We start from the raw sequence: 27,832 nt of genomic DNA on the forward strand, positions 1-27,832 counted from the left end.
ATAATAAAAATATCAATCACAAACTGTCCATCTTTGTTATTTTTTAAATTGGGGTAGATAAACTTTAGCAGATAAGCTTTAGTAGATAATCTTCAAAAAACTAGGTTATTTAAAAATATTCCTTCAGAATTCAATGTTTTTATCAATGTAGATCCATAGACAAAATAGATGCTGCAGGATGTGAAGTAGAAAAATAATGAGACATTTAAATAGTAGGAGAATTTAACATACTACTCTCAGTATCATTCAGATCACAAGAGAGCTTGGAGGACTAAAATAACATAATCAACAAGCTTTATTTTATAAATATATATATAACACTATACCCTGATAATAGACTAAACCTTCTTCACCAGCTCTTGTGGAACAGTCACAAAAATTTTTCATATATTTGGGGTACAAAGAAAGTACCCCATTAGTCCCATAATGGAAAAAATGTTACAAACTATACTATTTGATCATTTTGCAGTAAAAGTTGAAATTAAAATGAGGTTTAAAAAAATCTTCGCCTTAGAAATTTAAAAAGTTTTAATTAAAAAACTAGCTAAGGGCTGGGGTTGTTGCTCAGTGGTAGGGTGCTTGCCTAGCACACATAAGGCATTGGGTTTGATTCCCCAGCACCACATAAACAACAACAACAACAAACTAAATAAAGGTATCATTTCCATCTACAATTAAAAATAAATAAATAGAAACTGCCTAAAGAGGAAATGCAAGAGAAACTACAGATTAGTAAAAAGTAATCATCATGAAACATTACACATTGAAATATATTTGATCATTTAAAGTAATCATCAGAAGATAATTCATGGGCTGGGGATGTGGCTCAAGTGGTAGCGCGCTCGCCTGGCTTGCGTGCTGTCCGGGTTCGATCCTCAGTACCACATATGTTGTGTCCGCCGAAAACTGAAAAATAAATATTAAAATTCTCTCTCTCTCTCTCTCTTTAAAAAAAAAAAGAAGATAATTCATAGCCTTAAATGCTGCATCAATATAGTTTAAAAATTAAAAAAAAAATGAATTACCTCTCCAATTCAAAAAGCTATTAAAAAGTACTGCAATGTTAACTAAATGAAAGGTTGAAGTTGAAAATAATAAAAATGAAAGCAGAAATTGAGTAAAAGAAAATTAGACATAGAATTAATAAACTGAAGTCTGGGTTCTTTGAAAATGATCAATAAAATAGATAAATCTCTAGCAAGTAAATCAAGATAAAGAGGGAAAGAACATAAATATATAAGAAATGATACCAGGCAAGGTGGTGCATGCCTGCAATTCCAGTGGCTTTGGAGGGTGAGGCAGGAGGATCATGAGTTCAAAGTCAGTCTCAGCAAAAAGGTGGTGCCAAGCAACTCAATGAGAGCCTCTTTAAATAAAATACAAAATATGGCTGGAGATGTAGCTTAATGGTAGAGTGCCCCTGAGTTCAATCCTGGTACCAAAAAAAAAAAAAAAAAAAGCTATTGATAGTGAAGAAATTATTTTAATATACATCATAAGAGATTATATTATGCTTTCATATATACATAACTTTGAAAACTTAGATGAAATAATTTAACAGGAAAAATAGTTTCCTAAAGTTGAGCATATAAAGACAGAAAGATTAGATTACCGGTTTCCATAGGGGGGGAAAAAAAGAAAATGTCAAGGAAATCATTCCATTTAAGTACAAGACCCAGATAGTATTGAGAGAGTTTACCAAAGCAAGAACAACATTGACATCTGAACCTGATTAAGATATGATATAAAAGTGGTAATTATAGACCAATATCATATACAAATATTAATACAAAAATCCTAAATATTGTGAATGATCTACAGTTCTAATTAAGAATATATGAATAAGTAATTTTTATGCAAAGAAGGAAAAAGATGGCTCAGTATTAGATAATAATTAATATGAATGGGTTTATGCTTTCTAACATTATAAAATAAATATATACCTCAATCATAAATTCAGATTTTAGCTAATGAAGAAACACTAAAAACTATTTTCTCTAAGGTTAGGAATGAGGCAAGAATGGCCACATCAGTGAATTAATCCATTTGATGGATTATAATTTGAATGAGCTACTGGGAGATGTGAAAATTTAGACGTGTGGGACATGGTTGGAGGAAGGTCACTTGGGGCATCCCCTTTGGGATTATATCTTATTCCTGGTCTGCCCCTGTCCCCATCACTCTCTTCTTCACTCCCTCCTGCCTCTTCCTGGATGTCATTGGCTGATTCCTTTGCCATAATCTTCCATTATGATGTTCTGGGTCACCTCAGGCCCAAAGCAATGAAGTCAACCCATCAAAGACTGAAACTGATCCCAAATAAATGGTTCCTCCTTTAAGTTGTTATTGTCAGGTATTTTGGTTAGAGTCATAAACAACTAACACACAAGTTTCATCATTGTAGCAGCACCTGAGTTGATGAATATGGAGGGCTTGAATAAGTTGGGAAAAGAAAACATCTTGTAACCATCATGATGAGATTGGCAGCAGACACACTCATAGGAATCTAAACCATAAGGCAAAGCTTGATTAGAAGTTGGATATTTGTTTGGTCTTACCTTAATCTTAAACTGTAAGTATTACCTTACAGATTGTTTATTTGTTGCAAGGGGAAAATATTAAGTTGGAGGAACTTGACAATACATTGGTGGGGTAAAAAAGGTTAGTATCACCTTATAATGGATAGACATTCTTTGACTCTGTGATACTGAGAAGGCCATAGTCTCACGTGGTTGTTTCAAAGGAAGATGCATAATTTGTATCTAATCATAAGAAAAACTTTTAGTGGGAATTTGTGTTTGAGAAAGTTTCTTTGCAAAGGGATAGATAGCTTTGGTGAGTCGTCTTGGTCACAAAGATGTTAAACCACCAAATGCAATATTATCGTTTTGGGAACCCAGAAAAAATTATTTCAATATGAAAAAATTAGTTAGAGCCTTGTAGGGTCCCCAAATAACGGGAAGTAGGGATTGAAGGGCAGTCTAGTGGGAGTGGGAGGTGGGCTGAAGAGAAAAGGGTTCCTCAATTGAAGATTGTTAAATTAAAAATAAGGCTGAAGAACTGACAAACACTTGTATAGCACTTATTATTACCAGAAGTTCGCTATTCTAAGAATTTTTCACATATTGACTCTTTTAATGGGAAAATTTAGTAAGTGGTCTTTATTTTCCCAAACTAAAGACACTAAATGATTTTTCTCGTGTTTTTACGTTTTGATTTCCTACACTGCAGGGATTATCTCCTTCGCCAGAAGAGCATGAGCTTAAAATTTTGCCTTGTTGGTCTTTCCTAAAAACGAGGGCAACTCAACTCTGCAATACGAAACATTTCGTCCTCTTTGAAAAGCCGACTGCCGCAGAGGAACTTGTGCGTTTATTAACCGGATCCGGGCACTCCTTCTTCTCTTTCCCTTTAGAGTTGAAAGCCAGAGGGCGTAACTGCTTTCTTTCTTTCTTTTTTTTTTTTTAACTAAAGTCGATGTTTTCAAATAACTTCCCAGCGCCAGATATAGGAACTCCTTCCGGTCTACGTTTGTTAACCACCAAGTGCGTATGTCACGCGGTGGATTCTGGGAGACCGAGTCTCCATGCTGTGAGGTTCACAGCATCTGTGGGAATACCGGACTTCAATTCCCACAGTGCCTGGCGAGGATCTGTAGTTCCTGCCCGGGAAACCGTGCGGTGGCCGCCATCTTGCGTACGGAGGTGCGGCTCGTTACCCTTATCCTGACGGCGGAGCGTTTATTCTCTTCAGCTTTCTGCTTTGTGGCCGTGTCCCGGCGTTTCTTTCACCTTTATAAAGGTTCGTGTCTCTGTGGGAGATGCTTTTGTTTTTTTTGGTGGGGGGGCAGGTAAAGGTCCATTCAGAGCTGTAAAATAAGGTACGTAGACACCCCATTTTAGATGAGGTTGGATTGGTGGCGTTTTGGGTTTGTTGCTTTTGCCCTTAGCGACTGGGGTTGTCGCTGACTTGGCCGGAACCCTTAGGTTAACTGTTAAGGTAGGAGTCTGGAGTGAACTGGAGCCCCAGAAGCCTTCAAAATCCCTAGACACGACCCGAACTTGTCTCCGTTGGAGCAGAGGAACTGGGCGACGCACTTTGGGCCCGGCAGCTCTCTTTGGAGGTCAGGAGGCCGTGGGACCGCGGCCTAGGTTGTGAATGGGTCACACTCTTCACGCGACCCTCTTATTCTTCCTCGAGACTCTTCTGACGTTTTTAATGAGGAGGGGAAGCTGAGAGGTGGCTCCGGATCGAGGGCGGGGACGGGGACTGTTTCCGGGAGGCTTGGGTTGTCCTGGTTTTGTAGCTTTCCTGAACCTCAGTGGCCTGCCTGCTTTAGTCTCTCGTTCAACTTTTTGCCTTTTACTTCTTTCTCTCTTTACTGAGGAACACCAGAGATGTACGGAGCAAAGCAGACTTTGGGGTTCCTCATAAATTTCAAAAAAAGCAAAGTTTATTTTTGAGGTAGACCAACTAACTGGAAAAGAGACCATTTGAATTTGGGGGAGTTATCAGATTTCTTCTCTAAGTATAATATGTTTGCATCACCATCAGAGCAATGCAACTGAAGTTATCCTTTTTTCCCCGTCTTTTAGTTACCACCCTACACCTATCAGGGAAAATTTTCACACTACCCACAGGAAAAGGGCCCACAGAAACAATCTTAAGTTTGGTTGCTAAAGAGATGTGATTGAGGTTTGGAAGCTGGAGCCATATAACCAAAAGGCATAATGCTTTTAAACAGGATATAAATGTCGGTTTTTGGCAGTTGTTTTGGTAACTGGAGCTGATGAGGCACATCCCCAGCCTATTTTGTATTTTATCTAGAGACAGGGTCTCACTGAGTTGCTTAGTGCCTCCCTTTTTGCTGAGGCTAGCTTTGAATTAATATTCCTCCTGCCTCAGCCTCCAGAGCTGCTGGGATTATAGGCATGTAGTTTTATTCTCTTTACTCTTGTATATGTATGTCATAAAGGTATTTTATTGATTCTGCTTTTCCAAATCTAAATTGTTAAGCTCACTGAATTCATAAATGGATAATTTAAAGATAGGTTATATTAAAAAAAAGTACTTACCTTTAATGAGACACCCTTCCATAAATTATTATAACATTAAATAAGTGGTTGTGAAATTATAACTTGACTAATTTTTTTCTGCGTGTGTCTTCATATATGTACTTAGGGTAATGATGCCCATCTCATTCCACTATTTTTCCTGCTCCCATGTCCCTCCTTCCCCTCCCTCCCCTTTGCCCTAAGAGTTCATCTAATCCTCCCATACCTCCCATCCCCAAACCCATTATGAATCAGCATCTTTAAATCAGAGAAAACATTCAGCATTTGTTTTTTTGGGATGGGTTAATTTCACTTAGCATTATATTCTCTAACTCCATCCATTTACATGCAAATGCTATGATTTTATTCTCTTTTAATGCTGAATAATATTCCATTGTATATATATATACCACATTTTCTTTATCCATTCATCTACTGAAGGGCATCTAGGTTGGTTCCCTGGTTTAGCTATTGTGAATTGTGCTACTGCAAACATTGATGTGGCTATGTCCCTGTAGTATGCTGTTTTTTAAGTCCTTTGGGTATATAGACCAAGGAGAGGGATAGCTGGGTCAAATGGTGGTTCTATCCCAAGTTTTCTGAGGAATATCCATACTGCTTTCCATATTGGCTGCATCATTTTGCAGTCCCACCAGCAATGTATGAGTGTGCCTTTTTCCCCATATCCTCGCCAACACTTATTGTTGCTTGTATTCTTGATCGCTGCTATTCTGACTGGAGTGAGATGAAATCTAGAGTACTTTTGATTTGTATTTCTCTAATTGCGAGAGACTGTTGAACATTTTTTTCATGTATTTGTTGATGTATGCCATCTTCTGAGAACTGTCTGCTCAGTTCCTTGGACAATTGATTGATTGATTAATATTTTGGGAAGATGATACCTTTAAATACTTTTATCACAAATTTAAATATCTTTAATTCTTCGTTTATGAAGAAACTTAAGAGTTTTAAAATAGTAGCTATTAAGTGTATAATATGTTTACTCCTCAGATGCCTTATGGTGAAATTGAAGCTAAATTCTTGGGACCTGGAGAAGAATTAACAAATGAGCCATGCTATAAAAAATTGAAGTCAACTGCGGAGGATTATGTTTTCCCTGATCATGGTAGTGCTTCTTTTCACAGAATCCAAGAGAAAACTGGAAACAATCAGGATACTGCAGCTATCATTGATGCCAGAGGACATAGTTATCCTCAGGAGGACAAAACTCAAAGTACAGAGTTGTTGAAACCTGTATGCGATAGACTAGATGTTATTGAATCCATTGGTTCGCAAGTTTTACAGGATGGAAACCCTTCATTAGTATCCAGAGATGATGAGATATATAGCACAAGTAAGGCATTTATAGGACCCATTTACAAACCCCCTGAGAAAAGGAAATGTAGTGAAAAGAGGAATAAGGCAGATACTCTGAGTGGTGTAAATGACAAGGGAAGACTAGAGGAGAAACAGAAGTTTAACTCCAAAAAATCAGAGATTGACACAGAACTAACCCAATTTTACAAAGAAATTGAAGAACTTGAAAATGAAAAAGATGATTTGGAAGTCAGTTGTAAGGAAGTTGAACCTTCTCAGGAACAACTTATTCAGTATTACCAGGGCCATAAAAATGATGTCTTAAAATCTGATGAAGAAAATAAAGATCTTAAGAATGCTCTTGAGTTGCCTTGTGGTTATCAGCAGTACTTGGGGAATGAGGCAGGCAAATATACCTTTGATGGACAAGTAATTCCTGCATTTTGTGATATTTCATTTGCTTCCTTCAGGCCTGAATGGCAATCAACACATCCTTTTATAGTACCCCATGGTCCTCCTCTTCCCAGTTTTAACTATCACTTAAATATTCAACAGTTCAATGCTCCTCCAAATCTACCACCAAATGTTTTCCATGCCCAAGATGACTCTCATATGCAAAATGGGTATGATGTACATAATTGTCATGTTAACTGGAGTTGTTTGACTTTTGATCAGAACAATGAGTATACTGACTGTAGTGAGAATAACAGTAGTGTTCACTCTGGAAATGGCTGCAGTGTGCAAGATGGATATGTGAGTAACAGTTTCTGTGAAATCAGAGAAGGATGCTGGAAAGATCCTTCTATGGACAAACATAGTGGAATGGACAGGTTTGTGAACCAGCAATTTCAAGAGGAAAAGTTAAATAAATTGCAGAAGTTACTGATTCTTTTAAGGGGTCTGCCTGGTTCTGGGAAAACAACGTTGTCTCGGTAAGTAAAGGATACCAAGTGAGTACTTGGTGTGATTCATTATTTAAAAACCATAAATGATTTGTAACCAGTGATAAATGCTTTCATGTTTCTACTACTAGAAAATCTTTTGATATACTTGAAAATGGAATCTGAAAATTTATGGATAGGGGAAGGAAAATTTGGCATATTTATTTATATTCTGCTGAGGGCTTTAAAAATAGATGCACCATGTATAATTATGACAGTAATGAAAGCAAATGCTACTTGAGAACTTTGCTGACCTTCCCTTTTTAAGTCAGCTATTGAAAAGTTGGACTCAGATTTGGGCTTTGATTCAGTTATTTCATTTGTGACATTGGGTGAGTTTTACTGTCTGTTTATGGAATGAGTGTCATTTAACTTTTTTTTTTTTTTTCTGGATTTATTTTGAGAAACAAATGAGATAATCCAAGGAAAGGCATTTTTAGTGAGTTCAGCTTTCTGTGTCATGTTCATACCACTGACTGGAAGAGTAAACAAACCCTTTTGGGTTTGTTTTGTTTTGTTTTTAATTCAAGGAATTTGAAGTGAGAATTATCTGAATTAATGGAGTAAGAGCAATTTTTTTTTTATTACAATGCATTTCAAATTCCTGATTTTATTTAGTTGTATTTATTTATTTATCTTTAGTACTGAGGACTGAACCCAGGGGCTCTTTACCACTGAGCTACATATCCAGCTCTTTTTATTTTTTATTTTGAGCCAAGGGCTTTCTAAATTACTGAGGGCTTTGCTAAGTCACTGAGGCTGGCATCAAACTTATGATTCTCCTATCTCAGCCTTCCAAGTGACATGTGCCACTATCTCAGCTTTTATTTACATTTTAAACAGAACATTGATGCAGTTGAATGTACAGTTGTAAAAAATAGCTCAAAGAAAGCAATTCAATTTTTTTGCAGTTTATATAGGATTCATGCCAAAGACAAAAATAAAATTTATTTGATATCTTTGGGTGAGGATAAAAAATGTCTACGGAATTGTTTTGCCTATATTTTATATTTACTTATAAGAAGATCTAAACAATCTTAAGTTTCTTCAGAAAAAATAGAGAAAGATTCAATTTATAATATAGATATTTGACTCTAGATTATAAGCAGTGATCTTTGAATTTAAACTTTGGACTTTGCATTTTGGTTCCTTTTACCTTAGTAGGGAGAATTTTGTAGAGAAAATGAAATTTAAATTTTTGAGAAAGAAATTAAGAGAGAAGTTATTTCATAAACATGACTGTTTTCTAGATTTAGGGTGTCATATCAGAGAAAATAGCTGAAATTTGTAAATTGGATGAAGGGGTCTGCTAGTTAGGACCACTTAGCTAGGTGTGAGTACAAAAGAACTATAAGAAAGAAAAGTTAGGTTTAGGGCAACATATTGGAATTTGCTGAAACTGCATGTGAATAAAGTAGTGGTAATTCAATAGAACTTCAAGGAAACCTAATTGTGTAGGAGATGATAGAAATTATTACTATTTCTGTATATTTATTTAAGGGATAGATGTATGATTTAAGAGTGGAAGTTCAATACCAATAAGTACCATTTGTGTCAGGATTTACAATTTACAGAGTATTTTCATATGTAAAAAACTTGTGAGATAGGTTGTATTTTCAGTTCTTAGGAGCATAAGCTAAAATAAGACATTTCAGCCTAATTTAGGAAAAGTTAAAAAAAAAAAAAAGAACAAATGAGGAGTTAAATAATAGTGTTGGTTTTTCTCTACACCTTCATTTTAATGTCTGTTGTATATATATATATATATATATATATATGTACTCCTATACTTGGCTTCCAAATTCAAGGACTTGGTTAAAAAGGCAGGAGCACTTCTTTAGGTCAGTGCTTTTGAAATAAGTAATGTTGGTTTGGGATTGGATATAAAAACATGTTTTCTGGTAAGGAATGGCTTCATGTAGGAATTACCTTTCAAAAAAAGCTTTGAAGAAAGAAAAGTGTAAATTGGGAGATCAGATTCAAGCTGATTTGGAATACTAAATGAAAAGACAGCAGTTTTGATATGTGGTAATGAGTATAGGCTGTTGGATAAAGCTCAAATTCTTTTGGAGTGGTGTTCAAGTCCCCTTCCTTAAGTTAGCCCTTACCCACTTCTCTATCTTCATCTTTTTCTGTAGTTGGGCTTGTACCTGTTTTCCCCTATAGGTCTTATAGGTTTGATCATCTTTTGTTCTCAGGATTCTGCATAAAAGTTCTCTAAAATGCCTTCACTTTTGGAGGCCTTGCTTTATCATCTCAGTTCTCAGTAATTCTTCTGAGTTTATGTAGTATTTGCATTTGACACTCAGCATTTCAAGATAGCATTATTCATTGATAATTGACATAAACCATTTCGGTTTTAAGTGGATGAGATTAGTTGTTTCCCCATAGCTTTCCTATCAGGTTTTAATGAAAACAAATCTTAGACTAAATTCTAAATTTGAACACAAGTACAACTTTGTGGGTATGATAAAGTCCCAGCTCTTTGTCCTTTTTGGCAACCTGGCAAGGTTCATTTGAGGCAGAATTAAACATTATTTTAGGGGTAGAATTTTTTTTAACCATTGTAGTTGGTATCAGGCAGACAGAATCCTTTGATACAGTGGTTGGTCATAGAACCTTTTAGAGATCAAATTTTGGGAGTTGTTCCCAGCGAAATGGACTACATACTTTACTAGATTCTTATCCACTATTCATGCAAAGAGGAAGCACAGGGGAATTTATAGTATTTTAGCTAGTCTTCATCGTGTACTCTACGAATTTTACCAGTGAGAGAATACTTTCAAAAATAAGCCATTAGGTTGGGAGTGGTGATGCACACCTGTAATCCCAGTGTCTCGGGAGCTGAAGCAGGTTCACCAGTTCAAAGTCAGCCTCAGCAAAAGTGAGGCACTAACAACTCAGTGAGACCCTGATTCTAAACAAACAAACACAAAATACAGCTGGGGATACAGCTCAGTGACTGAGTGCCCCTGAGTTCAATCTCCAGGACCCCCCCCCCCAAAAGAACCCCAAAACAAAGCCATTCATTTCATTATTAATAAGATGTCTGGAGTTGATCAGAGATAAGCACTTGGAGTAACTTCTTAGAGCCCCTTTTTGTTGTTTCTGTGCTTAGCTAGCAAGACCACCCAGGATATGATTTCTTTACCTGTGATTAGGATGGAGTTTAAATCATCAAAATGATCTCACACTGTCTGAGCTAAAGTATGTTAAGGCAAATTATAATCATATTGAATATATTTTAGATTGCATGCAGAGAGCCAGCCATGACTGTAATACCTGTTGAGTGCCTATAGAGCAGAAGTACTCTCCTTAAAAGAGGTAGATATTAATTTCTCATTTTATAGATGAGGATACAGAATGGCTCAGTATATTTTTCTCAGTTCATATTGTCTTGTGTTAGAACTAGAACTTCAGAAGTTCAAAAAAATCCTAAAGCTCCCTATTCTTTCACAAAACACACTTCCATTAATGTAAGTGCTCAAGACACCTTATCTTTACTGATGATTCTGAGAGAGATATTCAGAGGTATACAGTTGTCCCTTGGTATGTGTAGGAGATTGGTTCTAGTATCTCATGCAAATTCTAAATTCCTTGGATGCTTAATCCCCTTGTGTAAAACAATGTAGTGTTTGTATATAACATATTTACATAAGCATACTTTAAATCATCTCCAGATGACTTGTAATAGATAATACAATGTAAATGCTATGTAAGTCCTTATATCCTTTAGGGAATAATGACAAGGAAAAAAAAAAGTGGGAACTGGAGCAATACAGATACACCTATCTTAGGCCTAACCAGATAGTGTATATCAGCTACAATGTAACTTTTTTGCTGGGGTGTGTGTATGTGTAGGGCTTTCCACATGATAAGAAAGTGCTGTTCCACTGAGCTACATCCCCAGTACAGAAACCTAACAGGTTTAAAATATACTTTCTCCCCTGACTAGTTAAATCTACAACTGTGGATTTGGAGGACCTACTGTAAAATAGTTTTGGTCATAGCATGTTTATCTTTAAGACAACACAATAAAGTGGAACAACCCATTAAAGTAGAGATGTAAAGTATCCCCTAATTGATTTATAAATCCAGTGAAACTTTCAAAGTCTCAAAAGAATATTGTATTAATTTTGATAAGCCATTCTAAAGTTCCTTTGGTATGTAAATGTTACAAGGGCAGTTTGAAAAAAATGATGAGAGATTCTATCATCTATCAAAATATTTTTTTTTTTTTTTTAAAGAGAAAGTGAGAGAGAGGGAGAATTTTAATATTTATTTACTTTTCGGCAGATACAACATCTTTGTTTGTATGTGGTGCTGAGGATCGAACCCGGGCCGCACGCATGCCAGGCGAGCACGCTACCGCTTGAGCCACATCCCCAGCCCCAAAATATTTTTTTAATATTTATTTTTTTTAGTTTTCGGCAGACACAACATCTTTGTTTTTATGTGGTGCTGAGGATCGAACCCGGGCTGCACGCATGCCAGGCAAGCGTGCTACTGCTTGAGCCACATCCCCAGCCCCTCAAAATATATTTTTAAAACTATAATTAATTAAAATTGCAAAAACTGGCAAAAAGAATAGACAGAAGATTAGAGAATCCAGAAACCTACATATAGAGAAGGGAGTATATGTTGAAATATGGCATTTTACAACAGTAGGGAAAAATGTTCCATAAATAATAATTGGATATTTCACTATCAGTTTGGGATACAATACTTAAAAGCTGTCTTTATATCATTCACAAAATAACTTCTAGATAGATAAATGAATAAAAGTCAAAAAAAAGTTGGAGGAAATTGAATTTTTTTTTTTTTTTAAATAATCTGAGTTTGGACAGAAGTAAAACAGTGGGCTCTTTTTTACCATCCAAGAAGGGAAAAATGAGAAGATTTAAGAGAACAGGTTTTGTTGTCTGTTTTTTGAAACCTGTTATGGGTGTTTACTGTGATACGTTTCCAAAGATGCCCATGTCCAGTCTCTGAAATCTGTGCATACATTACTGAGGAACTTTGCAGATGCGATTAAAAAGGTTTTGCAATGAGGTAGTTATCCCGGGTTATTGGGCTGGGCCCAACATAATCACAAAGGTTCTTAACATTGGGAAGACAGGAGGATTGGAGTCAATCAGATTATTTTAAGGACAGAAATCAAGAGAGAAGATGATCCATTGCTGGCTTTGTACTTACAGCAGAAGGATACACACACCAAGGTGTGTTAACTTTTAGACGCTAGAAAAACATTCTCTTTGAGCCTTCAGAAGGAATATAGACCTGACGACACCTTGTTTGTTTAGCCCAGTGAAAGTGATTTTCAGCTACTGACCTTCAGAACTATAAATTAATACATTTCTGGAGTTTTTTGTTTGTTAATTTTGTGGTACTGAAGATTGAACTCAAGGTCTACTAGACAAGTACTCTACCTCTGAGCTACAGTTCAGCCCTTTTAATTTTGACACAGGGTCTTACAAAATTGCCCAGGCTGGCCTTGATTTTGGGATCCTCCCAAGTAGCTAGGGTTGTAGGCATTTGGGATTGATTACAGGAATGCACCATCCTCCTGCCAGATGCCTATTGTCTTAAGCCACCACGTTTGTGGTACTTTGTTAACAGCAGCCATAGGAACTAATTGGTATAAAGAGAGATGGAAAAGATTTTTTTTTTTTTTTTTTTTTTTTGGTCACCATTCTTTTGGAAGATGTAGATCTCAGTTTAATTCCAAAGGAAATATATCTTTCCTCACGTAGTCTTTTTATTCTTAATTCAAGGAGTACTTAGGGAATGAAATGCTGGGGTAAAGTGGTCTTGGACTAGTGGATATGCACAGCTAGCTGTTCAGTAGATAGGGAGGTAAAGGGTTCATGAAGTGTCAGTTTTACTTAATGTTTTTTAAGAAATTCCAATTTTAAATGCACATGAATATGTTAAAAATTAATGTGTAGTTAGGAATTTTTTTTAAAAACTATGAAAATGAACGCTTGTCGGTAGGTCTTTTGGTGGGAGAACAGGGTTCACCTGTTCTTACTTAAGCAAGTAACAAGCACAGAGTGCTTTATTCATGACCATGCAATAAACGTTTATTGTGTCACAGTTTCCGTAGGTCTGGAGTCTAGGGATGGTTAGCTGGGTGCCTTTGGTTCAAGGTCTCTAACAAAATACTGTAATAAAGGGACCATCTGATTCAAAGAGCTCTCACAAAATTGTTGACAGGACTCAGTTCCTTGTGAACTATCTTGGATTGTGGACCTCAATTACTTGCTGGAGCCTGCTTTTGAGACCTCTCTCAGTTCATGTGACAGTTGGTTTCTTTCCAAGTGAGAAGACAAGCACATATGCTGCAGTTTTAAGATGAAGTATTTTGTTGTTGTTGTTGTTTGTTTGGTGATCTTGGAAGTGACATCTAATCACTTGTGCCATATTCTGTTCTTTAGGAGATAGTAACTAAATCTAGCCACTCCTCCAGGGAAGGATTTAACAAGGTTTGAATATCAGGAGGCAAGGATGCTTGTAGGCCATTGGTTTGGGGGACAGGGAATCTTATTTTGGTTTTCTCACTACTATCCATGTAACCCTGGTGACCTAATGTCTGAAGTCATTCTTTTCTGAATTAATATTTGTTTAATATCAAATTGGCAGGTTTTTGAGGATTAGATGAGATCATAGATATTTGGCACATAATAGATTTACAAAAGGATAGCTGTTGTTTTGAAAATCAAATGGCCCCTGGGCTTTGATCTGATTATTTGTCTTATTTAAAGTTCCAAATTTTAACATTTTGAGAATCAATTTTAGTACTTCAGCTGAACTTTGAGAGAATTCCAACACAGCCTGATGATAAGAATTTTGAAAATATTCATGTTCTTAAAAATTTGGGGGAGGTTAGATGACATCAGATAGTTCTAGGTTCATATTGGTATTTTTTGAAGTTTTCAAAATCTTCATAGTTTGAGATAAATGCATAATCTGTGCTATCCGGAGGAAAAAGTCTCCAAGTTCAACTTACTGTAATTATGATTTGTATTTAAGAAGATGGTCTTTATAGAGGTTTGTTCATGTTTAATGTCGACCTGATTTAATGGAAAAATTAATTTACTATATTCCCCTACCTTTTTTATTATTATTATTGTTTTAAATTTGGAGAATTTAAATCATTTCTTGGAGCTGGGCGCAGTGGCACAGTGGTTTGGGAGGCTGAGACGGGAGGATTGTGTTCAAAGTCAGCCTTAGCAATTTAGTGAGGCCCTAAGGGATTCAGGGAGACCCTGTCTCTAAATAAAATACAAAAAATAGACTTGGGATGTGTCTCAGTAGTTAAGTGCCTCTGAGTTCAATCCCTGGTACAAAAATAAATAAAATCATTTCTTGGATATAAAAATAATATAGTCATGTATTATTAGTATTGTAAAAATCATCTGCTAATAAAGTAGTAAAAATCTCTTTTTTAGGTGATTAAGCTCTGGTTAGAATGCTAATATTATGACATTTTTATACTCTAGACTAGCTGTATAAGCAGTATATGCCAAATATGTTAAGAAATATTCTGGGAAAATCGTGGCTATTAAAAAAAACAAAAAAACCAACAATTTAAGTCCTCTAAAAAAGCAAACAACCGAAACAATTAACTTTCATTTAGTTATTTGAAGTAATTTGAACTTTGATTCTGTAAGTGGAAATACACATTTAAAGTCTTTTTATTTTGATACAAATGATTTATTTTTATTATAAAATTTGTATGTTTTATATGAGCTGTGGGAAAGAGAGATGACATTTGTCATCTTAATAGTTGAATCCTTCCTACTACTTGTTAGTAGGAAGTACATTTTTTGAATCATCCCAGAATAATATTCTTTTTACTCTCAGCCCTTCCACCATCTGCTTCCCCCCCAACTCCTTCACAATTATAGAATGAACTAGGAAAAGGAGTACAAACAGCAAAATACTTATTATTATTATTGGATTCAGTTTGTAATCTTTCTGTGGTTTTCCTTAGCACCCTCCCAGTCTTTGTTGAGTCATTGGTTATAAAATTCTCTGAAACTCTTAATTTGTGTTAATCTCAATGTGCTTGAAAATTTAAGGTGGTATCATTTTCAAAACAAAGCTTATTATCATTGACCTGATCTGAGAATTTATTTTATATTTAGTGTTTAATGATCAATTTCATTGAAGTTTATACTTTAATCATTAAAGATTGTACTCAGTGGGTTCATAGGTTGTTTTACAATTCTTCATCTCAGGCTATTTTCTAACTCTCACTTCTGGGTCATATTATCTTTGTGTTTCATGGAAATGAGTTTATCAGAGCTTTCTTTGGTCTAATACAGCTTTTCCCAGATAAATTACTGGCTTAATCCTACAACCTTTTTAGGTTGTACTAAATTGAGGCAGTTTGGGATATCTTATACAAGTATACTGAAGTTAAAACATGAATAATAATTGATATTGTTTTGGTATTGCATGAACAGTGTTTTTTAAAGGTTGCAATACAAGTGCTGATTTTAAAAGTTTTTGAAATTGACTGTAATTGTGTAGATTTAAGCATGATGCTTAAAATTGGAAAGTTCATTGAGGTTGTTCAGCTCCTGTGCTGTTCTGTTTGAAATATGGTTAAAGATTTAAAAAAAAAAAATCTTTCCTGTGTGGTTTCTTTTGGTGGTTATAGATTTTATAAATGGCACCTTTATGATTTCTTTTGTTAACAGAATTCTGCTTGGTCAGAGTCGTGATGGCATTGTATTCAGCACTGATGACTATTTTCACCATCAAGATGGGTACAGGTATAATGTTAATCAACTTGGTGATGCCCATGACTGGAACCAGAACAGAGGTTTGTTTTGGGCCAAGTCTCCTGGGATAGAATATTTGACTAGGGAGTCAGAAGACCTAAGTTTTATTTTGACTTAGACTTTACCTGCTAAGTGACTTTGGCAATCATTTTTAATAGCTGGAGACCCAGTTTTTTCTTCTCAACTCTTGATGATAACTATACTTGTCTACCCGATGAAGGTTGTTGTGAAAAGCAGAGAATTTACATAAAACATTTTGTCAACTGTAGTTAGTGTACTCTAATATAAGCTGGCAAAATAATAGAGATATGGGATATTTTGATAGGCTTTATTTTTGGTTTTATGAATGAATTTTTAGAACTCTGATACTGTTGATGTATATTTTAAAAGTTATTTTCCTGAGAATAGTGCTAATGTTTTCTAAATTTTACTAAAATACCTATGAATATTAAAAGTATTTCTCAGGGGCTGGGGATGTGGCTCAAGCGGTAGCGTGCTCGCCTGGCATGCGTGCGGCCGGGGTTCGATCCTCAGCACCACATACAAACAAAGATGTTGTATCAGCCGAAAATTAAAAAAAAAATAAAAGAATAAAAAATAAATAAATAAAAATAAAACGTTTTAAAAAAAAAAAATAAATAAAAGTATTTCTCAGGCTAGGGATATGACTCAGTGGTAGAGTATTTGCCTAGTATTGCTTGAGGGTTTGATCCCCAGCACTGGGGAGGGAAAGGTTTTTCTTATTGATATTGTTCTAAAAGAAACCTACTTAAAGGGCTGGGGTTGTGGCTTAGAGGTAAGAGCACTCGCCTAGCATCCTTGAGCCACTGGGTTCAATCACATAAAAATAAAATAAAGGTATTGTGTCCACCTACAACTAAAAAACAAACAAACAAACAAACAAATAAATAAAAAGAAATCTACTTAATAAATTTTTTAGAGGACACAAATCAATTTCTTTTCATCATGAACAGTGGTTCTTAACCAGGGCTTCACATTTGGGAGGAATCACTTGCGGGGGGGACCTCTTAAAACAACAAGTTATCACTGGGCCTCTTCTTCGGCAATTCTGGCTTAGTTGACATGGGTTGGGGCTTAGGAATTAGTATTTTTTCCTTTTTATTTTTTTTGGAAGTTCTTCAGATGATTCTAATGTGCAGTCAGAATTAAAAACCATTGATCTAGATCTAGAATTATGTAAGTAAATTTCAGATACTAGAAGTTATTTTTTAAAGATGAATGTATTGATTAAACAAATAGCTTTTATTATAAGAAATTTTGAACCCAGAACGTTGAGAGTATGATGAATCTCATATACCTATCACCCAGATTTTTGTTGTCAAGATTTTAATAGTTGCTTTGTTTGAATCAGGATCCAAACAAGGCCCTCAGTAGACTTGGTTTTATGTTTCTTTTAATTAATCTTTGTAGTTTTCTCTCTTTAACTCTCATGCTATTATAGAAAATGGGTTGTTTGTCCTATAGAATTTTTTTTTTTAGTTGTCAGTTGACCTTTATTATTTATTTATTTATATGAGGTGCTGAGAATCAAACCCAGTGCCTCACACATGTTAGGCAAGCACTCCACCCCTGAGCTAAAACTCTAGTGCCTGTAGAATGTTTTACATCCTGTAGTTGTCTTGGTAGCCATTTAACTTGTTGTTAGCCAATTAATTTGCATATCTTTCTCCTGCATTTTCTGTAAATGAAAATTAGCTCTACATTGGAGTCTTGGTTATGTTCAGCTTTTTTTTTTTTTTTTTTTAAACAAGTACAGGTTTGGTTGTTCTACTCTTATATTAATGGCAAAATTGATGAAAATAGTTCAGAGGGACAGCCTGTTCTCTCCATTATTAACTTTCCTATCAACCTTATATTATTTTCTAAATCAGGCAACAGTTGCAAAATGTTGATTTTCTAGGTCTGTTGTTCCTTTCATATTTAGGGGCTAGAATTCTTCTGTAATGAGGAACTTCCTTACAACTAAAGCTAACAACTAGGGTGGGCCATAATTATAGTATATATAGGAAAAACACGAGTGATTTTTTTTTTTTTTTATTATTGAATTTTTAGAATAAGGAATTTCAGTGAAGATATTTTGAGTTTAAAGTTTTCTCTCTGTTACAGTTCATGTTTTCACAGGAATGTTTAAATGTTGACTGACAAATAAATTTGAGCATTCCTAATCTAAAAATCTGAATCCATAATGCTCCAAAATCTGAAATTTTTTTGAGTATCATTTCAGCATTGAAAAAATTTCAGGTATTAGAGCATTTAGGATATTAGATTTTTAGTTTGGAGATGCTTATCTTGTAAAGTCTATGCAAGTATTCCAATATCTGAAAAATTCTTGAAATCTGAAATATTTCAGGTCCCAAGCATTTCCCTTAAGAGATTCTCAGCATATATTGGCTTTGTGACCTCCTAGGATTTCTCCAAATCCAGACAGTGGCATAAAAATCTAAAAAAATTTAATTCTTTTAATTTTTTTAATGTCATTGTTTTTAAATCAAATAATGATATTATAGTTCCAAAGATGTTTGGAATTATTGGTCTAAAGTAGGCTAAAAATGGAATGAATAAAGATAGTGGGCAGAACCAGTGTACATTTGGACTGGGAGGTTTGTATGAGACTTTTTTTTTTCTTTTTTGCAATAATTAAAATAGAATATTAAAATTTTTATGCTGTGTGAATTATGCTAGTTATACCTGCTGAATGTTATAATGGTGTCTGAATAAACTACTGGTTTTATCATCAATGTGACAAATATGGCTTTTTCCAAGGTGATTTTTACCTCTTCCAAGGTAATCATGTCTAGCAATTGTTAGACATTTTGAGTTATAAGCATGGCATATTATTTGGGCAAAATTACCCTTTTCAACAAATATTTATTGAATAATGTTAGATGCCAGGCACCATTATGGGAGAATCTTTCATCCTCCTATTCATTACTAGAAGAATTGACATTTAGAACACTTACAAATTGAAAATATCTTCAAAGTGTCATTTTTCTTTCTTAGAGTATGGTAGTTAATTTGTTGAAGAACACTCCTTGTTTTTTGGTTAGCAAACATTTACTTAGGTGTTCTAGTTTCATGGAATGCAGTGGATTGTGATGTTGGATTATGATTATTTGTGGAAAGAGGATAATCTCTACTCCCAAGTCAAAAATTATAAGCTATTCTTGAATATAACTCCTTGTATGTTTAAGTCTAACTTTAGATATTAAGAAACTTATTAATAAGATATTTTAAGTGGGAGATTTGAACAGTTTATGATTGGAGATGAAACACTGGGAGGTGATAGCATCTTGGTGCTAGCCCCAAGCCAGCACTTATAGATGATAAGGCCTTCTAAATTTCTTTTGGTGTTTAGAAATATCTTCCAAGTATGTATTCCATCATAGTCATTACTCCTTAACTAACCTTTAGAATTCCATTTGCCCTAAATTTCTGTTTAAATTTTTCATTATGTTGAACTTATTGGTCTGAATTCTGAGTCCCACATGCATTTTGCCTTAGCCTTTTACGTTTTATTGGAAGTTCTTTTTTTATATACACGTCATTGACAGTGGCTTACTGTGACAATGATTCTTACGTAATGGCTTTGGAGTAGGAAGATACAGTTTAGGAAAGTTTTATTCTACCTCAACTCCCTTTTGAAAATAATATTCCTAAGAAATCCATAAAGTCAGTTGAACTATGGTATTTAGCCACTTGGTATATAAAGTTATATTGGAAATTAATGATAAATCTGTAACTTTTTAAATATGTATGTCTTTCTTATTTTAGAAGCATTATTGGTACATTGTAGAAAATTAGAAAATACAGATAAAGTGTAAATATTCTCACCACCTGTAGATAAACATTTGCAGCATCTTAGTAGATCATCCTGCCCTTCCTATATTTTGACGTATTTAAGATAATATGCAACTACTGCCTTATAACTTGGTGTTTGAATAATTTTTATCTTCCTATTTTAGTAAATTTTCACCTGTTCTCATACTCAGTCCATATCAATTGTAACTTGTTTATTTACCTTCTTTATTTCCTATAAATGAAAGTTAGCTCTGGACTGAAGACTTAATTAGCTGTAAGTTAACAAAATGCCCTCAAAATGTTTTTTACTGCCAGTTTGTCAAAACTAGCATCCACTTCAGAGAATACACTTGGCATGTGGTTATGTCTCTTAATTCCCTTTTTTTTTTTTTTGGTGCTGGGGATTGAACCCAATGCCTTGTGCTTACAAGGCAAGCACTCTACCAACTGAGCTATATAACCCTAGCCCACTTAATTCCTTTGTAATCTAGTGGAGTCCTTGTTTTTTTCATGGCACTGACTTGAGAAATTGTGCAATTTTGATTCTAAATACAGAGATGTGGTATTTTTTCTTAATGAGAATTTAAATTTTATGTGTTTTAACCTAATATTTCTGTTTTTTTTTTAATTTATTTTTTATTTCAGCAAAACAAGCTATTGATCAGGGAAGATCTCCAGTTATAATAGACAACACTAATACCCAAGCTTGGGAAATGAAACCTTATGTGGAAATGGTAAATATGAGATATGAGAAGCATTTTAATTTTTTTATTTTCAATTTTTTGTATTCTGAAATTTTAGTTAAGTTGATCGTATTATTAAAATATTTGTCTTTATTTTCTGAAGAGGTTTGTTGGTTTGCTTAGTTTTTAAGAAATTGGGAGTTTTGGTTATGAAGGAATATGCTAGTATTACTGGTTCTCCCAGACCTGAGGATGGTAACTGGAATTTGTCCAGTTGAGTAGTCTTAAATTTTTACAAACCATATTATTTTATGAAGTAGCATTTTTCTTGGTTGAACAAATTTAGAGGTAATTGTCTAAATGAAATTTTTATCTGTCTGCTTTCTTTTTTACTTTAAGAACTATTCTCTGGGTTTTGTTTTCTTCCTTTCCTTTTTGTAGGCCATAGGAAAAGGATACAGAGTAGAGTTTCATGAACCTGAAACTTGGTGGAAATTTGATCCTGAAGAATTAGAAAAGTAAGGCACTCGAATTTTTATTGAATCCTTCTCTTTTTTCTTTCTTTTTGCCTTTACATTGGTCAATTTGTTTCCTAGCATTTTTGCTCGTCATCTTTGTTACTTGTAAATAGAGACCATAACTTTTTATTTTCTGTTAAAAGAAACATTGACTTAAAGGTTTTTGAGGAGCTTTGCCTTACTGAATTTTATTTAATTTTTGTTGTTAAATGTGTGTTGCTTTTTCTTAATGTGAATTCCTACACGATTTCAGTTTATTAAATGTTCTTGCAGATCCAGGAAACTTTGAGGGTAAAATTAGGACTTTTCCTTCTGGTTTTTAGCTAGGTTAATTCTCTGCCTTTTCCTTCCTCCTTCAACTTTAGTTTTTAGGCCCCATCATTACCTTTTGACTTTGTGATTTCCTCTTGTTCCTTCTTTTCCACCTTTACTACTATAGGTCCATAATTCTATACCAAGTTCTTTATAATTAGTATGTCTTGGAATTCTGACATTTTTTGGGTTTTAGGAAGAGAATGTAATGCATATACGTAGTCACAGAACTCCTATGGAGTTTGGGGCAGCATGTCATAGTCAAACATCTTAGTATTTCTTCACCAAATCATGACTAGTCAATCTAAAAATAAGAAAGATTCTACACAATCTAATGTCAGTTCTGAGAGTGTTGTGTTGCTGAGTACAGGTATGGTTAGGTTTCTCTGCTATCCAAGTTAACAGAAAACTGAGTTTTCAGAACTTATTAGATTTCAAGACTTGTGAGAGATTGTGGATTTGTAGTCCTTAAACACAGCTCTTCAGTTTATGTTTGTCTTTATCATTTTCCCCTCACATCACACTGAATTTTATCACATTGTTTTCATTCTCCATTTTTTGGAAACAGCTCTGTTGTTTACTTAAATTTTATATATTTGAAGTATACAATTCAGTGGTTTCTGTATATTCAAGAGTTATGTAACCATAACTCTTTCCCTTCCACTTCAGTTTGCCCTTTTCCAACTTTAAGCCATATTCCTCCCCCCCCCCCCCTTTTTTTTTGTGCTGAGGATTGAATCCAGAGCCTTGCACATGGTACGCACATGTTCTGCCACTGAGCTACATCCCTAGTCTTCAAGCTTTTATTCTTGGGGATCTGACTAATTTAATTCATTTCCCCCTTGCCTTTTATTCCTTTGACAACTTTTCTGAGTTTTATGAGTTGTATACTAATATCTGGCATTTTTGCCTACCTAGCTGTGTGTATGTATCACACCTGAGGCAGAAAGATGGAGACATTTTAAAACTTTTTGAGTTATACTAAATAAGTGAATGTGTAAATTGTCCCATAGTTATAGTTTCATTTACATTTGAGGGATTGTTGAAATTAATATTAATTTCTTAATGTAATTTGATGTTAAATAACAAAGCCAGTTTGTTATGATAGCTAGCATAATTTGGCTTTTGAAGTAATTGAATAGGATTGTATAGAAGTGAATCATTGATTTTTGTACCTCGTAGATTTAGTCATATCTTGCCAATTTTTAAGCTTGGATCTTTTTTTTTCTACGTTCTCTTTTTTGCTTTTTTATGTCTTGAATGTAAACATCAGATTTAAAAAGTAAATATTTCTTTTTGCAGTCATTTCGTAGGAAAAATAAAAAAAATTAATAAATTGAGAACTATAGTATTAAGTGTAAAATATGTTTCTGAGTGTTTCCACGTCCAAATCAGGTTTCAGAAAACTGTGAGGGTGAAATAAATTGTCTGAAGTTCTTTGACAGTCAAAAATAGTTTTTAAACAACTTTTTGTTGTCATAAACTCATACAGAAAAGTACTTAAAATATAAATATATAGCTTAACCAAGTTCTTATAAGCAAATATGAATTTAGCCATCATCCTTGTCATGAGAGCATTACTAGTGCCTCAGAGCTCTTTACATTCCTCTTTCCAGTCACAATTACCTCTCATCCCCTAAAACTAATTACTATTTTTACTTGGGTAATCATAGTCACTTCCTTGACTTTTCTTTTAAACTTTCATCATAGTAGCTCTACCTTAATACAATAGTTTAATTTTGCCTTTTTTCAAACTAGAATCATAGAGTGTATTTGTCTTGTTTCTTTAACTCAGCATTGGGTTTGTGAGATGCCAATTTGTTGTCTCTTAGTATGGTATTGATAATAAATTTTAAAATGTAATAGGAACCTGTCCTAAAAGATGTTTTTATGATTCCTAAAAGTCCATGCAATTTTTCTTTAATACTCATAATACCTCATAATCTTTGGTTCTTTTTTTTTAATTCTTGGCTCTGCTGTGGATAGACTGAATCAGAGCCTCATACATGCTAGACAACTGCTTTACCACTGAGCATGATTATATTTTTTAAAATAATCTTTGATTTTGTTATTAAAAGGGGGGATATATACTCATTGGGTTCACTGAATGGATAGTTGGATTTTTTTTTTTTTTTTTAAGGTACTGGTGATTGAACCCAAAGACACTTTACCACTGAGTCCCAGTCCTTTTTATTTTGAGACAGGGTCTTGCTAAGTTGCAGAGGCTGACCTCAGACTTGTCTCAGTTTCCTTGAGTTTTCAGGATTATAGGCAAGCACTACCGTGCTTGGTGAATAGGTAGTTCTGTGTGAAGAATGTGTAGTCATCTAATATGTTACCATAAGCCAGCCAATATAAATCTTTTTGTATAAAATGTTAGTAAATGAAATATATCAGTATTTATTTCGTAATGTTATTTAGAATCTGGTTTCTGTGGCTTTAAAATAGGGTAATCTCTAAGAATATACATGCTAAAATAAAATATTTAAAATCTTTTTCTTTTTTGGTAGGAGGAATAAACATGGTGTGTCTCGAAAGAAGATTGCTCAGATGTTGGATCGTTATGAATATCAAATGTCCATCTCTATTGTAATGAATTCAGTGGAACCATCACAGAAAAGCACACAAAGACCCCCTCCTCCACAGGAGAGGCAGAGGTGGGGAGGCTATTTAGGCTCACATAATGAAGTCTTTGTCACAGATAATCATTAAGTTGGCTATTTTCAGCTAACATTTGTTGCTTGCTCTTGAAAAAAAAAAATTAGTGAGCCTGTCTTGAAGTTTCAATAGTTTCAAATAAAAAGACTGTGGTGCCTCGCAAAAGATGTTCCCAGCAAGTTGTTTAAATTCTAAAGTACAAATAAAAATTATATAAAATTGTATTTTAAATGTTTTTAATAATCTTTTGTGGCAGTACCTTTGGTTATTATGAAAGCCCTTTAGTAGAGTGGATAGGATGTAGGAATTTTTTTTGTACAATTGAATTATAAGCTTATCTATTTTATATGTTGGAACATTCAACAGTTTTTTATTATTCTTAACCTAAATCTAACTTTTCATAAAATTTTAATTTTTTTCCTTCACTCTCTTAAATATGCAAGAAATACCAATTTGTTATAGGGCACCTTAGTTGATTCCCCTGTTTATACAGATAAAATTATATTTCAGGTAATCTATGTGACAAAGTTATTTCTAAGGTGTAATTAGCATACCACTTTGTTCAAACACAATTCCCCAGTAAATGCTAGACAGTCAATGATGTATTGATCACCTAGGGAGTTTCCCCCATTATATTATGGATATTCCTCACATAATACATACATAGTCATCAACCATCTCAAGCATCTCTCTGCCCCCTGCACACTTGCCAATTCTGGAAGGAATACAGAGACAAGTCACTGTGTAGTAGGAAAAGCTCCTCAGGTGATTCCAATAATGTTTCACTTATCTTTGTTCAATTTCATGCAGCATAATTGTAATATAAAAAATATTTTGGATAGTTGCTTAGCTTTTGTTATAAAATGATTTGTCTTACACAATGTTGTAGTTCTAGTTCTGATTTTTTCTGTAGAGTCAGCTGAACTTCTTTCAGTGAATATGTTCCTTCACTAGAAAATTAAAAATTGGGATGTACTTCATTTCAGAGGTCTTGTAATTCATCCCTGCCTTTAAACAGACATTTTCTTAGTCTACATAATTGAGCATTTCTCTTTGCAGTACAAGGAAGGAAGCACTATCACCTCTTTTACTGCATTATTTTGCAGTATTTTTAGAAAGTATTTTTTAAACTTTGATTTTACTTTTTTTTAGGAAGAATTCCATCTGATTACAGTGCACTTTTTAAAAATTAGCCATTATGATTCTGTATATATTTTACATGATATTTCATGGCCCTTAAATTTATCACAGATTAGCCCATCCTTTTCTTCATGTGTTGTTTTAAAATCTTTTCCTGTTCTTTTCAACTTTACTTTAAATGTCATCCCACATCTTTATATTACTTTTAAGTACCGAGGCTGAAAACTGGGTATAGTACTGTCAGCAAGGTCTTTATTACATTTCCTTTAGTGAAATAAGAATTTGTATGTACAATGCAGTGCTGCTTACATTTGAATAGATATTACCTTGCTTTATCTTGTTTCGCATATGTGTATGTTTGTATATATTTGTTCATCTTACTATGATGTAGTGGGAATGTGCTAACTCATGTTTTGTGTGTAAGTACATATTCATATATACATATATATATATATATCTCCTTTACCCATTGTTTTAATATATTCTTTTAGAGTAATATTTATTGGTATTTGGATTTATTGATTATGTAAATTAGCAGTTTGAAAATCATACAGAAGGATTGAATTTGGAGACAGATGAAGCAACTGTGTCCTTTTCTATGTGTTTTTATAAAAAATTTATTTAGGAGTAATAATATTATAAATGTATAGTTGGAGAAAGTGGATTGCCTTTGGGAGAAAAAGATTATGAGGAAACATTCATATTAGGTATGAAGTTTAAAATAAATTTCCAGATTTTATAACAAATTCAACTCCATCTCCTGGTACTTCTGAGTACTAAATAGTAATCATCCAGATATCACTTATCATTACCAATCAATTTTTAGAAATTATAAATGCTTATCGAGGCAGGGAAATTTAACATTCTAAAAAACTTTTATTTTTTAAAAAAAAAATTGTTGCAGATGGACATAATACCTTTGTTTTATTTATTTATTTTTATTCGATAGTGAGGATCGATCCCAGTGCCTCACATGTGCTAGGCAAGTACTCTATCACTTAGCTACAACCTCAGCCTGCCTTTTCTTTTTTTTTAAAAACACAAAGCAGAAGTAAATAGTTTCTCTAGGCATTGTGGCTTTTTTTTTTTTTTTTTAACAATAAGACAATGGAGGAATAAGTGTGAAGTAGAAGATACTAAAATCACTATTTTATCACCTTGCTTGGTGCTAAAAATCTAAAAAAGTGAGAAATTTACTAATTTTTCATCAAAATTTTTTTATACTCACATGTGGTCTTAATGCCCCCACTGCTAGACCTTCTAACTTCATCTGTATCACAAAAAATAAAGTTGGCATTAGTGATCCTGTTTAAGTAAGATGTATCCCACAGCTTCTAGTGTGGTTCAGTATGATTGTTATATTTAGTTGTTTTTTCATAGACTTAGTATGAAAATAACTTTTTTATCTTTTGATCAACAAATTTATAGTTTTCTATATTTTATAATTTTGTTCATAAAAATACTCATAAGTTGAACCTCTGGTAACCTGTTTTTTAAATAGGTAATCTATTTTCAGTATTACCTTTTCTGAAAGAAAATGTTAGCTTTTTATATGTTGTCTGCTTTTATTAAAAATAACATTATTTACAAACAATTGGGTTGTATTTTTTTGTTTTAGTGATAAGATTTGAGTATTTCAAGGCTGTTTATCTGTTGTCTAATATAGGTTATTGAATTTTCTAGTTTTGTATATAGATATAAGTTTTGAAAGGGTTGTTGATTTATTCAAAGAATATGAAAGGTTTGTTTTGACTTTACTCAAAATTTTTTTACTGCAGAGTAAAAATCTGGGTTTCTGAGTATTTATAAAGAAAATTAATGGTGCTCTCTTTGGAAAATGTTGAAGAAGTATAGTTGTTAATGTACTAGTGCCTTGACTAGATAGATTTGTCAGTCTACTGAAGTTTATCAAAGTATTCTGACATGGATACAGTAACTAATAAGGGCTGAGGTTTTTTTTTTTAAATATATCTACAATCCACATAGATTATCTACTTAGTCATGACAAGATTTAGTTTAGTTTTGGTACAGTGACAATTCTTAATAGATAATTTGGTAACAGTATAAGGAGTAGACTGAGTTAGTGGTTTTTAGAGATAAATTTTAGGAGGTTATAATTTTGTGAGTAAAATTTTTTTCTATTAAAACTGTTAGCTGTATTTTTGTAAATTTACTGGGACGAAGAGATGATTTTAAGGGAGTAAGTATTCCATTTGGTGATGTTTTTCTTTTTACCAATTAAATAAGATTGGCATACTACTTTTTTGTTTGTTTATTAAAATGAAGGTACTATTAAAACAGTTGGTTTCCAAGACTTGTAAAAGAAAGATAACCTGTTATCTTAGACTATTGTGAATGGCATCATTTTTGTAAGAGAATATTCACATGGTAAGTAGTAATTTTAAATCTATTCTATGGAAGTTCTTTCACTGTCAAATTATGCACAGGAATAAGAGGAAGGAATAGAACAAATAACTCTTTGAAAAAGAGAGCCTCAACAATAAATAGTTATTCTCATAACTATTTATTCTCTAGAATCTTATATATTGAAAAAGTTTAACTTTTTAAACATTTAATAGAAGTTTTAGCCACTTATAT

General features: G+C 33.7%; 1 protein-coding gene across 9 annotated transcripts in view; it reads left to right on the forward strand.

Moving 5' to 3' along the window:
- Positions 1-3,674: 3,674 nt before the first annotated feature.
- N4bp2l2 (NEDD4 binding protein 2 like 2) overlaps positions 3,675-27,832 on the forward strand; it is an 87,363-nt gene continuing 63,205 nt past the window's right edge. For 6 of the 9 annotated variants that reach the window (XM_071611555.1, XM_071611556.1, XM_027928874.3 and 3 more), the window contains exons 1-6: positions 3,675-3,801; positions 6,066-7,303; positions 16,021-16,145; positions 20,569-20,657; positions 21,048-21,124; positions 23,947-24,093. In XM_071611555.1, the coding sequence (XP_071467656.1) occupies positions 6,066-7,303; positions 16,021-16,145; positions 20,569-20,657; positions 21,048-21,124; positions 23,947-24,093 (1,676 nt within the window). In that variant the 5' untranslated portion in view covers positions 3,675-3,801. Of the gene's footprint in view, positions 3,802-6,065; positions 7,304-16,020; positions 16,146-20,568; positions 20,658-21,047; positions 21,125-23,946; positions 24,094-27,832 lie in introns of those variants that run through there. The other 3 variants (XM_071611560.1, XR_011707410.1, XR_011707409.1) reach the window with 3 other exon arrangements.

The sequence above is a fragment of the Marmota flaviventris genome, chromosome 4 (genome assembly GCF_047511675.1).
Source record: "Marmota flaviventris isolate mMarFla1 chromosome 4, mMarFla1.hap1, whole genome shotgun sequence".
Classification (NCBI taxonomy): Eukaryota; Metazoa; Chordata; class Mammalia; order Rodentia; family Sciuridae; genus Marmota; species Marmota flaviventris.